General features: G+C 44.1%; 1 protein-coding gene across 1 annotated transcript; it reads right to left on the bottom strand.

Annotated features, from left to right (window-relative positions):
• Positions 1-10,057: 10,057 nt before the first annotated feature.
• LOC143036618 (uncharacterized) lies at positions 10,058-11,397 on the bottom strand. The gene is made up of 2 exons (XM_076204179.1): positions 11,363-11,397; positions 10,058-11,226 (listed from the first exon to the last, which is right to left on the bottom strand). Exons 1-2 carry the CDS (start codon positions 11,366-11,368, stop codon positions 10,192-10,194), a joined length of 1,041 nt encoding a protein of 346 aa, XP_076060294.1. The 5' UTR covers positions 11,369-11,397; the 3' UTR covers positions 10,058-10,191.
• Between the last annotated feature and the right edge of the window lie 1,694 nt (positions 11,398-13,091).

Below are 13,091 nucleotides of genomic sequence, written 5' to 3'. Positions count from 1 at the left end.
CTCACCATAATTCTCAAACACATTTGGGCTTCATATTTCTGCCTCCTTTAAGTCCTAAATCTTTACTTTATGCAGCGCCATGGATACAATCGCCCCTTCGTACAGACTTCTCTTGCCAAGCATCCATCGCCAGATATCTGTTTCCCACGACACTTTTCATACTTCCCAGTCATTCACTTGCTTCCCAAAGTCTGTGGTTTGCCTTCATCCTAATCCTGTATCCCCTGCAACAGGTGACACTAAATGCTTAAAGCCCTCCACTTTCTCCATCCTCTCTCTCTATCTCTTTTTACTCACTTCTAACTTATTACCAGCCCTCCTTTTGTCATCTCATCTTTCATTTTTTACCACATTTACTTTCACCTTTCTTTTCTTTCAGGCCCTTCCAAACTCCACCAAAAAAATGTATGTTCCAATCCCTCCTCTGAATTGGTTACAAGCGTATTGTCATCCATAAACAATAACTGGTCCACTTCTCACTTTCACTCACCAGGTCCAACCCCCTGCCCCTCGCCCTCGCTGAACAACTCTGGTGACATCACACATCCGTGGAGCAGCCCTACTTTCTCCTCGAAACACTAACATTCTTCATTTCCTACCCTGGTAGAAGATTTACTATTAAAGTAAAAAAAAAACCTTAGTCTGCTATCGACAGACTTCTCCGTATCCCATACATCTGTAACACATCACATAATATCGTTTAGTCAACCCTGTCATAAACCTTTTCTAAATCCATAAAACCCCAAAATATATTATTTCGTTTTGCAAAAAAAAAAATGTAAATTCGATCAACATGCCCTCTTCCTTTCCTAGACCTACGTTGTTCTCCTAATCCTCTCTCTTAACACCCTGCCATGTGCTTTATCGACTACGCTTAACAGATTAGGCAATCTCAAATCCATCACAAATCCCCCACTATCTTCGTTTTATATAATCTTCGTAACACCCATTTAACCAGGTGCCCTTCCAGCTTTGATTACTTTCAATGCTCTATTTACCTAATATTTTCCTATGGTTTAATTTGAATTTATTAGTAAATATAAAAATACAATGTATAAAATTTGCGAGGATAACGAGTGCCCTATAATAACAGTTTCCCTGACGGTTCACACTGAATAAAATGGAGAGAGAGAATGGTTTGAGGTGAAGACAGTGCTGTATCAGGGTTGTATAATTATAATTTCTATTATTATCGTTACTATAATTATCATCATTATTATTATTAATTATTATTATGATCAATATCATTATTATCATTACTATTAATGTTATAATTATTATCATCATTGTAATTATTATTGCACTTTGTACAAATTGTTGGTACCAGGACACGACAGCGTGACCCGACGCGCCGTGCTGCGTCAGGTCGTGCGGCATTTCTTCTGCGTTTGTTTAACACTTTTATCCTCCGATCCTTCTGACTTGCAGTTTAACTCTGTGCCCCCTCAAAGCCGTTATTAGGTTAAGATAAGAATAGGGGCACGCTACCTAACGCAACATCTCCTTGCAGTACACGTTTATCAGGGCGCAGACCATGGCAACGGTTAATATGCATGTTCATAAACTGAAGGCAATACAATGCGAGGAATATGACAAAGCCTTTTGACGTCAAGTAGGTAATATGAGTATTACCATAGACCAGTTTATGGTGTGACAGAATAAAATATTTCTGTGGTTCCTCAGCATCATATATATTACAAAGGATTACAACGGCGGAGCATGCCGACAAGAGACCTTTTGGTCCACAACTAGGTCGGATGCTAAAAATATATATAATGATGATAGATGAATAAATAGATAACAAATATAATTATATAAATAACCATAAATAAATTGAATAAATAAATGCATAGGTATGGTAAATACATAAATAAGAATAATAAATAGAATAAATGATAAATAATAAATGAAATGATAAATGAAAATTATAGACAAACAGATAAATAGTAAACAGTAATAATTGACATATTACTATAATAATGAATGAAAACCAAGTAAATAATAAAAACCAAACAGACAAATAATAACAAACAAATAAATAAACAAATAATATAAAATAAATGGCAGTCGCACACATATGTGTGTGTGTGTGTGTGTGTGAGAGAGAGAGAGAGAGAGAGAGAGAGAGAGGGAGAAACGAATGTGTGTGCAACTGTGCATACAGGTCCCCCATCACGACCAACTTAGTATAGATTCCTTTTGCCTGGATGAAATAAAATATAATAATAGAATAAATGAATAAAATAAAATAGAATAATAAAATAGCCTGGCGGCAGGCAGAGCAAATACGCAAGACGTGAATGGCAGAAGAAGAGTTAAAAGGGAAAATGTGTAAATATTTCACACAAAATCTAGCTCAAAGTCGAATCGGGTGAAAAAAAAATTGTATACATAAAGACATCGCTATAGAATCCAACTGACTTTTACAGGACTGGAGGTCTTAGCAAACTAAACAAAGTTAGAGTTTGCCAATACAAAAATCATAACTACTACACTATTCAACGGATTAACTGTGCATAAAACAAATAAATCAGACTCCAAAATATACATTCCGTCCAAGTATTAGCATAGACAGCCCAGCGAAAAATCGTCTTAGTTCACACCAGTCCTGTTTTTTTCATCCTACGAGCAGCGGTTCTTAACCTTTTTCAGTGCCCGTGTACCTCTTGACTATCTAAAAAAAAATCTCGTGCACCCATCCAATATAAATACAATGCAAACATATGAAAAGGATTAATGATATAAACCTCGCTGAGAAATGGTCAGACATATTCAATTACTGAACAAAGGTACTTTTTCTTATTTCAAATCAGAAATGTCAATTAGCACATTATGCTTTCTCCTTGTATATATACAGTGTCATCGCACTGGCTATCATGTCTCGTATCCCCAGGGATTACAGGTACCCCAGTTTAAGAAACACTGATTACTAGGCTACCGGTGAAAATACATAATTTGATTTGTCTAACATATAACGATTTTACTCTAACTATACTAGATTAGGTAATTTATCTGCCCTTACAAGATTTTCCTAAATGTTTTCAATAGTTTATCCTTGGAAACAGACAAATGATATCTACGTTATTTTAATTTAAGCTTAATAATATTGAGTCATAACCAAGATCTATTTCAGTCAACTCGGACATAGAATGCATTCGCCTGAAAAATATATATGTAAATACATACATTCATTGTTCTAAACCCATGTCCATTATGAATATACTACGGAATAACAGTATTATCAACCAAGATATATATTATCAACCACACTTACCTACAAAAGTCGACTTCATGCAATTCAGCGTAATTTCACTTTATAAACACCTCAAAATAATGTTTAAATTTCAGATTTTAACGGCGGTAATTGAAGAGTATAATCACTGTCCTTTTGTATTCACATAAGAAATTCACTCACTATGGAAACAGTTTCGTAAACATTTTCATTCACTACGTTCACTTCCTTTCCACTCGCAAACACGTTCACTTCGACACCCAACGCAAGATAAACCATAGGCGCCTCCTTAGCATGTGCTTCATCTTCACCGACTTTTCATTTTGGTGTGATCTTAATTTCGTAATAGTATATATGTAAGAATCATTGTTATATGAACAAAGACAATATCTGAAACAAGAAAAAACATTAATGACGCAGTTGCAAAAACAAACAAATAAATTATACAACTGAAGTAATATTTCGTGGAAATTTTGTCTTGCAACGCGAAGATTTGAACGACAACAAGGTTCGGTACCGTTTTGCCGTTATGCACCACAGGCGCATCACAGGTCTCTTACCTCTTCAATATCCGCTGTGTTGCGTAGGTTTCCAAAATTGTTGAGAGTTCAATGATTATATTGATTCGTAATGTACAAGTAGTGATTGTATTTTCCATACCGTTCTGAATTAAATGTGCTATAAATTCTACTTGGAATGACCATGATCTTGTCTAGTCTTCTTCATATTGACGTCAACTTGAATTTCGTTTTGTTTCTGTCCATTTCAACGTACAGAATTAATTCTAACGGGAAAATCAACTCATGAGGACATTGTCCAGCACCCTGAACACACACACAACCACTGATTAAAGATGGGAAGGCTTTAAGGGGTCATGGAAGTAAATTAGAAAGACTACATATCAAAAGGATGTGAAGAAATACAGTTAAACAAAATGTGGAATAGTTTAGAAGATGATATAGCCCATCCAACAATGCAGGAGTTCAAATCTAAATATGATAATTGGTAATCAAATATATTAGTTTGAACCATACATGAATTTGAGTCTAGGTATGTAAGAAAATCAGAGAATAGGAGACGGTACCCAACGATCATTGCTCCTTTCCTGTGCACTACAATTAGGTAAATACACATTCCGTCTGATAGTACCTGGTAACACTAATAAAAAAAATCTTATGAGAAGGAAAATTAGTGAATGTAATGAAATGATAATGTTGAATTTAGCAGTGTCATTTGTCGGAGTTTTTAACTAATAGTATTATTTTTCCGGTCTTAACATATGGCAGTACGGAAAAGGACTTGACTGCGCTCAGGACGATGCCCGGTCAACGGTATATTTGAAAAAAAAAAGTCTGGAAGTGAATTTTTTTTATTGAAGTAAGACTTCGTGATGGTGTGATGTATTGCTAATGTATTTCATGTAAAAATATAAATACATACGCACGCACACACGACTCGATGGCGCAGTGGTTGCGCTCACAACTGCTACTACAGCGGTCCTAGTTTGAATCTCGCCCAGGGCTGAAATAACTTCAGTATCGCTGCGCTGCGAACCGTTACTCCAACTCTCCTGGGCGGGGAGTTTTGTGTGTGTGTGTGAGAGAGAGAGAGAGAGAAAGGTCACAATATTACCCATAGATCGGTCATACATTAGCTCTGAGCTCTCATCCGGGAGGATAGTAGCTGTCGATCACGAGTCCAACACGTGACGCAAGACCCTGGTGAATTACACACACACACACACACTCGTTGGCGCGGATGGCAGAGTCCCAGACTGTCAGTACGGCGGTGCCGGCGGTATCTGGTTCGAATCCTGCCCATGGCTGAAATTATTTCAGTATCGCTGCGCTTCGAGTCGTTACTCCAACTCTCGTGGGCGGGGAGTTGGGTGTGTGTGTGTGTGTGTGTGTGTACCCATAGATCGGTCATACGAGCTCTGAGCTCTCTTTCGGGAGGGAAATAGCTGTCGATCACGAGTCCAACCCGTGATCCAAAGACCAAGGTGAATCACACATTCATAAACTAATTGTGTCGTCATTGGAGGAAAGGATATTTCTTTGCCGCGGCTCGTGCCGCTTAAATTCTTCTTATCGGCTTAAGAAACCTGCACAGCGAAGCTATAGCGATAATCCCATACCACACTCCTGGTCATATGGCCATTTCCCGAAGGTTGAGTGTGGTTTGAATTTTCCGCCAAAATCATCGGAAATTTAAAATTCCCGGCTCTGTGCAGGCATGCGCATTGTCGACCCCACCTCCCCCTCCCTATTCCCTCCCTTCTTACCCGGCTAGCTCGAGCCGGACGTCGCGTCACTTCAATGAGAAATGAAGGCTTCGCCTGTGGGAGGAGGGAGGGACCCTAAATCTGTGCAGGTTTCTTAAGCCGATAAGAAGAATTTAAGCGGCACGAGCCGCGACAAAGAAATATTATCGGCTGAAAGAAACCTGCACAGCGAAGCTATGCATGAGACGAGGACAGGTGGGAGGAGAGGTGAAGCCTGAATCAAACCGTTATTACGTGTGTCTTTCCTATGGGAGACTTATTCATTTTATCACTCAGTAGAGGGGAGACAGAAACGTCAAGTACCCACGCCGAAGAATGTGACATGCACAACATTGCACTGTTCACACAATGCGTAAATTATACGAAATTTGTATCCTGTTCAACGGTTCCTGGCCCCTCCCCACTCCTCGGTCGCCCTTTGCCCCCTCCACTTTTTTGAGATGAGAGGGGTGGAGCCGTTTCCATGGCGACACATGGGACAGGGGCGACTGAGTGGTAGAGACACCGTGTCCCCAAGGGAGTCGTCGATGTCCAGTCCCTAGGTCCCGCACCCGCTCCACAGAGTGGGTGCGGAGAAACTCCAGCGACCGGCGTAGGGCCCCCGACCGAAGCCAGGGACGCAACAACCTGTGGAGTGCTGAGGGTATCGGCCCGGGCAGGTCACGCGGGAGAAGCAGTATGCTCCTGTCGACCTCCCGTACCAGCCGTCGGCGCCCCAAGCGGCTCAGTGGAAGGGCCGGGGTCGCGAAGTTGAGGCCCCCCCCCCCCCGCCACCGAAGGAGGGAGGACGTGTGAGAGAAGCACGCTCTTTTGGCGCAGGGGAGCACCCGAAGGACGCTGACTGTGTCCCACTCAATCCCGAGCCAATAAAGTCTGTGTGGGAGCAAGGGCAGACCCGTCCCAGTCCACCCCGAACTCCACGTCCGCCAACACACTCAGAGCCATTGAGATGTCGGCCGATGCACCCTCCCCGGTGGGCAAATGCATCCACTAGCCGTCTAGGAACATGAGTGTGGAGACGCTTGCTTCCGTCCAACGTACGCCTACCACTCTCACTAGTTTCGTGAAGATCCTCGGGGTAAGCGAGAAACCGAAAGGGAGTATGCGAGGCCAAGTTCGTTTCCGAGCGACCTCGTCCGTGGGCGTTAGTCAAGAGGCTTCGTCCTGGGTGAAGACGTTCCCTGAGCGTCTCCCACGAAGACGGGCCTGGACCCTCGGTATGTATCCAACTCACCCCAAGTCTTCCCGCGGGAAGTTCTCGAAGCCCGTGGCGAGCGTCTTCATCCAATAGTGTGCTATGGCAATTTGTGACGTCTCGTCACCCACAAGCGGACTTCTATATGTTTAATACCTAGTGACATCATGTGATTGTACTGTGACGTCACCGGATTGATCATGGCGCCATAGGATCGTCTCGTGACGTCACAGGGACACAAATTGACGTCATAGGACTACATGGTGACGTCAATTTATCACAATGACGTCATCATACCGTGACATCACTGAGTCACAGTGAGCGTTGAAATAAATTTTGACATGGTAAAATTCTGGACCATCATGACTGTAGATTAAATTAAGTTGAATAGGAAAAGTCATGTTCATTTCGACCTAAGTCACAGTGAGCGTCGAAATTAATTTTAACATGGTAAAATTCTCGACCATCATGACTGTAGATTAAATTAAGTTGAATAGGAAAAGTCATGTTCATGTTGACCTGAGTCACAGTGGGCGTTGAATTAGTTTAACATGGTAAAATTCTTGACCATCATGACTACAGATTAGCTTAAGTTGAATAGGAAAAGTCATGGTCATTTCGACCTAAGTCACAGTGAGCGTCGAAATTAATTTTAACATGGTAAAATTCTCGACCATCATGACTGTAGATTAAATTAAGTTGAATAGGAAAAGTCATGTTCATGTTGACCTGAGTCACAGTGGGCGTTGAATTAGTTTAACATGGTAAAATTCTTGACCATCATGACTACAGATTAGCTTAAGTTGAATAGGAAAAGTCATGGTCATTTCGACCTAAGTCACAGTGAGCGTCGAAATTAATTTTAACATGGTAAAATTCTCGACCATCATGACTGTAGATTAAATTAAGTTGAATAGAAAAAGTCATGTTCATGTCGACCTGAGTCACAGTGGGCGTTGAATTAGTTTAACATGGTAAAATTCTTGACCATCATGACTACAGATTAGCTTAAGTTGAATAGGAAAAGTCATGGTCATTTCGACCTAAGTCACAGTGAGCGTCGAAATTAATTTTAACATGGTAAAATTCTTGACCATCATGACTACAGATTAGCTTAAGTTGAATAGGAAAAGTCATGTTCATGTCGACCTGAGTCACAGTGGGCGTTGAATTAGTTTAACATGGTAAAATTCTTGACCATCATGACTACAGATTAGCTTAAGTTGAATAGGAAAAGTCATGGTCATTTCGACCTAAGTCACAGTGAGCGTCGAAATTAATTTTAACATGGTAAGATTCTCGACCATCATGACTGTAGATTAAATTAAGTTGAATAGGAAAAGTCATGTTCATGTCGACCTGAGTCACAGTGGGCGTTGAATTAGTTTAACATGGTAAAATTCTTGACCATCATGACTACAGATTAGCTTAAGTTGAATAGGAAAAGTCATGGTCATTTCGACCTAAGTCACAGTGAGCGTCGAAATCAATTTTAACATGGTAAAATTCTCGACCATCATGACTGTAGATTAGCTCAAGTTGAATAGGAAAAGTCATGTCCATTTCCACCTGAGTCACGGTGAGCGTCGAAATTAATTTCAACATGGTAAAATTCTCGACCATCATGACTGTAGATTAGCTCAAGTTGAATAGGAAAAGTCATGGTCATTTCGACCTGAGTCACAGTGAGCGTTGAAATTAATTTCAACATGGTAAAGTTCTTGACCATCATGACTATAGATTAGCTTAAGTTGAATAGGAGAAGTCATGTCCATTTCGACCTGTTTTTTTTTTTTTTTTTTTTTTTTACTTATATCGATATCAATATCAATATATATATATATTCATTTATTTATTTATTTTTTATAAAAATAATATTGTACAATTCACATAGTGCATAAATTCTATGTAGAATATTGTATCTTGCTCAGCGGTTCCTGGGCCTTCCCCTACCCCTCGGTCGCCCTTTGCCCCCCCTTCTTTTGCGAAGAGGGGTGGAGCCGTTCCCATGGCGACACATGGGACAGGGGTGATCGAGTGGTAGAGATACCGTGTCCTGAAGGAAGTTGCTGATGCCCAGCCCCCGAGGTCCTGCACCCGTTCCACAGAGTGGGTGCGGAGAAACGCCAGCGATGCCGCGAGGCCTCTGATGTTGTGGGCGTGGGGGGCATGGCCCGGGTCGGCCTTCCGGTGCCCTGTTGGTGGTGTCAGCTAGCCAAGACAGGAAGTCCAGAACTGTGCTAGCGGAGATGGTCACTATCGCGTGTCTCCGAAGGAAGTCCTGGAATCTCCGGTTGGGAGGGTTGTTGGATCTGGATGACGGTCGGGACCGTAGCGAAGACGCGGTCTGTCGCTTCCTGGTCGAACAGACCACGGGAAAGGGGAGCTGCTCTCACCACGCCCCGGCGAGCTATCTCCGGGGCCGACCGCGCTGCAGACTGACGAGCTGCCAGACGAGCCGCGGTGAAGGCCCTCGCTGCTGGGGGTAGGGCTGATGACGCCATGTTGGCTGTACCCTCTGCCACGGTAGAGAGTGCCGCCAGGGTGTCTCTGCATACAGAAAACACGCGAATCAAATTAGTAGGGCGAGAAGGATCCCGATCCCCGGAGGGTGTAATAAAGTCACATCGCTCAATTGTAGAACGTATAACATATGCGAAGCCGAGGTCGTTTCCGAACGACCTCGTCCTCGGGCGCTAGTCAAGAGGCTCCGTCCTGGGTGAAGACGCTACCCGAGCGTCTCTCGCCAGGACAGGTCTGGACCCTCTATAGATTGAAATATCCCACTCACCTCAATTCTTCCCGCGGGAAGTCCTCAAAGCTCGTGGCGAGCGTCGTCAGCCAGTTCCTCATCATCGCCATTGCCGTGACGGTCGAGATGGTAGAGGCAAGGTCTTGTCTGGTCGAGGCCTCCGTCGTCAGCAACTTAGCCTCCGGTTCACTAAGTTGCTGGGGGAGGGCGGGGTCCCTGCCCGAGTGCCACAAGCAATCGCGCAGGCCCTCCGGCGCGAAGGGTGGTGGCAGGACGACGGGGAATGATGAAGGGATATGCCGTCGAGGAGGAACCGTCTTGGGTTGGTCTTGGGCCCGCTCGAGAGCAGGGATGTCTAAGGCTTTCTCCCCTTTCTCCTGCGGGAACCAGGCGTTTGGGGAGAGTGCTACCGCCGGTGAGTCCCCCGACCTGTCGACAAACATATGCCCATCAGGGTTTAAACGAGGGTTCTCCAGGAGAGCACCTAATGCGTCCAGAGTGTTAGAGGTGGAAATCCTGGAGGGCGTGGAGGCCGGGGCGGAGAGGGGTCGAATCTTATATAGAACCTTAGCCCCCTCCGCGTCGTTGGCCCACTTTAGGATAACGTCATCTCTCCTCCTCCAGCCCTCCAGTAGCGAGTAGTCGGGAGACCAGGCCACTAGCTTGTGATCTTCTCCAAACGAGTACTCCCAGGACCGGGGAAGGTCACACCATGAGAAGGGGTGAACTCAAGAGTCCGTCATGGTAGGAGGATAAGGTAAAGAAGAACTGTAGTGGTCCTCCACCCCGTCCAACCCGACGGACGTCTGATTGGGGGGTTCCTCCTGAGAGGGGCCTTCTAGTCCTATACCTGTCGCCGGCACGGAGGGGCGGAGGGAAGGACCAGGAGGGAGAGTGGGAGGGGGGGCTAGAGCCGTAGGTTCAATAGGAGGTTGCTCTGGAGAGGGGTGCGTTATGATTTGCGCGGTCTGAAAGGCCGGATAATGTGATAGGGCCGATTCAAGGACGGGGCCTATCAGGGACGGAAGGAGGGCAGCCACTTGGGCAGCCAGAGTTCCCTCTCCCCTCGTTTCGTCCCCCGGCTCCCTGCCCTTGTGGGATTTACGGCGAGGAAAAGGAGAGCGAGGAAGGGAGGGTGAGTTGGGGGGAGAGGCTGTGGAGGGTGGGGACAAGCTGAGCGTCCTGGACCTCGGTGAGGCAGACCTCTTTTTCGAGCGAGATTTCCTGCCGGGTTCACGTGAGTGAACTAGGGAGGAAGACGAGTTCGTGGGGGTGCTTGACAAAGCAAGCCGTAAGGGTTTTAAGGACCCTTGATGGTCGGATGTATGGGGCTGCCGAGAGGCCTGAGGACGCTCGGGGACACCATACTCCGTAACATCAGACTCGTCCCCTTGTACTCCGAGAGGCCCAGGTTGTCCACCAACGGAAGTCTCGGAGACATAGGGAGACGGATGGCGAGGGCGAACGAGGCCCAATTCCACGCCTAACGCCGGATCCGCCCACACCAGGGGGGGGGGGTCGTCAGCGGATTTCAATTTCCGAGCTCTGCGCCATGCCTCCCGAAGAAGTTCGAGGGCGGCTAGCTTGGAACGGGTTTTGGGAGGAGCAGCACGAATCTCCTCAACCCGCGCTTTGCACACAACGCAGGCTAGGGGGTTAAAGCCAGCTTGTGAGAAACAAGGGGCATGGCGGGAGCAGAGGTCGTGGTGGCCGTCTGACGAGATCCTGGCTGTGCAGCCGGATTCCACACACAAGCGTTTGGTCTGAAAATAGAATAATGATAATCATAGAAGGGGTGTCCCAAAGGTGTCTGGACACAACACCGAAGGGGAAAAACTGCAGGAGAACAGGTAGGGCTCCCTACGAGAACACACGAGCACGAGCAGGAACCAGACTTACCGGCATGAAAAGAAGGTGGGTTGTGGAGTGACCGACTCGTCTGGTTCCGCGATGCTAAGTGACGCGACGTCCGGCTCGAGCTAGCCGGGTAAGAAGGGAGGGAATAGGGAGGGGGAGGTGGGGTCGACAATGCGCATGCCTGCACAGAGCCGGGAATTTTAAATTTCCGATGATTTTGGCGGAAAATTCAAACCACACTCAACCTTCGGGAAATGGCCATATGACCAGGAGTGTGGTATGGGATTATCGCTATAGCTTCGCTGTGCAGGTTTCTTTCAGCCGATAATAGTACAACAAGACTCGAAAAAAACTAACATAGTATCAATTCATACAATGAAGGAAATAGAGAAATAATTAAAATAAAAAAACTAATATATACGACCGGCAGGGTATTTAGATTATATGAAAGAACTGTAACAAATTTAATATTTCTATCTAAAATAATCGAACGTGTGATTCTAGATCAATCGATGGAACATGTAAACAAAGTCAATGTTTTACCGAATAAAGTCTGCATATAGACATTTTTATTCCACTGAAACTGCTTTATGTACGCTGACAAATTATATAGGTCTACTGAGGGATGAGGTCTTCCAGGGGAGTGTATTGGGTCCTATTTTGTTTTCCACTTATGCTAGTGAACTGTCACATTTGCTAAAAAAAATTATGGCGTTAGTTTTAAATAATTCGCCGGTGATACTCAATTCTACATGTGTCTGAGTAATATAACGGAAACAAAAAAATATACCGTTATGAGAGAAGTCAAGGTTTGGATGAATATAAAGTAATTTAAATTAAATTATGACAAATCAGAATGATTGATAGAAAGAGAAATTACTTAAGTAGGCTTGGAAAATCCAACTTGAGACTACGTGGGATTGATATGGAAGTGAAAATAGTGCTCAAAGATTTAGGAGTGCCACTTGTCTAACCTGACATTTCGTGATCAAATTAACAATGACAATGTAGTAAGAGTAACAGGATACAATTTACAATACATTGCTTTTTTAAAGAAACATTTAGATCAGAAAACAACAAAGATGTTTGCATATAATAATGTGATTGCAAAGCTAGACTGTTGTAGCTCCCTTTATTTCGGCGTACCTAATTATCTTCTGAAGAGGTTACAAAATGTTATGAACAGGGCTGCAACACTACTTAAGGACTTGCCTTGGCGAGCAAGAATCACACCGGCATTATTTGAACTGCACTGATTATTAATAAAGGCAAGAACTGTTTAAAGATGTGTGCCTTGACATACCAAGTTTGGGAAACCAGAATATATAAGAGATCATCTATCAAGAAGGTTACAACCAAAGACATCTATGGTGCTGAGGCATTGTCTAAACCCGCATCGATTAGACGAGCCGAGGAATAACTTGGAAATTTATTTCAGAGTTTTTGCAAGATATGCATCGAAGCTGTATAACAGGCTGCTCGATGACATAAATGATAGTGACACTAGATCGCTGTTTAAAAAGAAGCTGAAGACACATCTATTCACTCAATGCTACGGTCTAAACGAAAGGAGTATTAGAAACCACTACAAATGTCAAGAAGATACAAGGCGGGGCGCTACAGAGCATTGTAACAGCAGTGGAGAGGGACCCTAGAAATCGACACTTCAAATAACAAGTATAGGGACTCCTTTGGACTTCTCTGCAACCAGTGAATGCCTTAAAGTGTGGCGTCACAAACCTCTGAGGGATCCTTCATCCTGCGTTTACAC

The sequence above is a fragment of the Oratosquilla oratoria genome, chromosome 21 (genome assembly GCF_046742065.1).
Source record: "Oratosquilla oratoria isolate Oo_2021 chromosome 21, ASM4674206v1, whole genome shotgun sequence".
Taxonomy (NCBI): domain Eukaryota; kingdom Metazoa; phylum Arthropoda; class Malacostraca; order Stomatopoda; family Squillidae; genus Oratosquilla; species Oratosquilla oratoria.
Note: the sequence above shows the minus strand (reverse complement) of the source record. Positions and strands in the feature narration are given on the sequence as shown.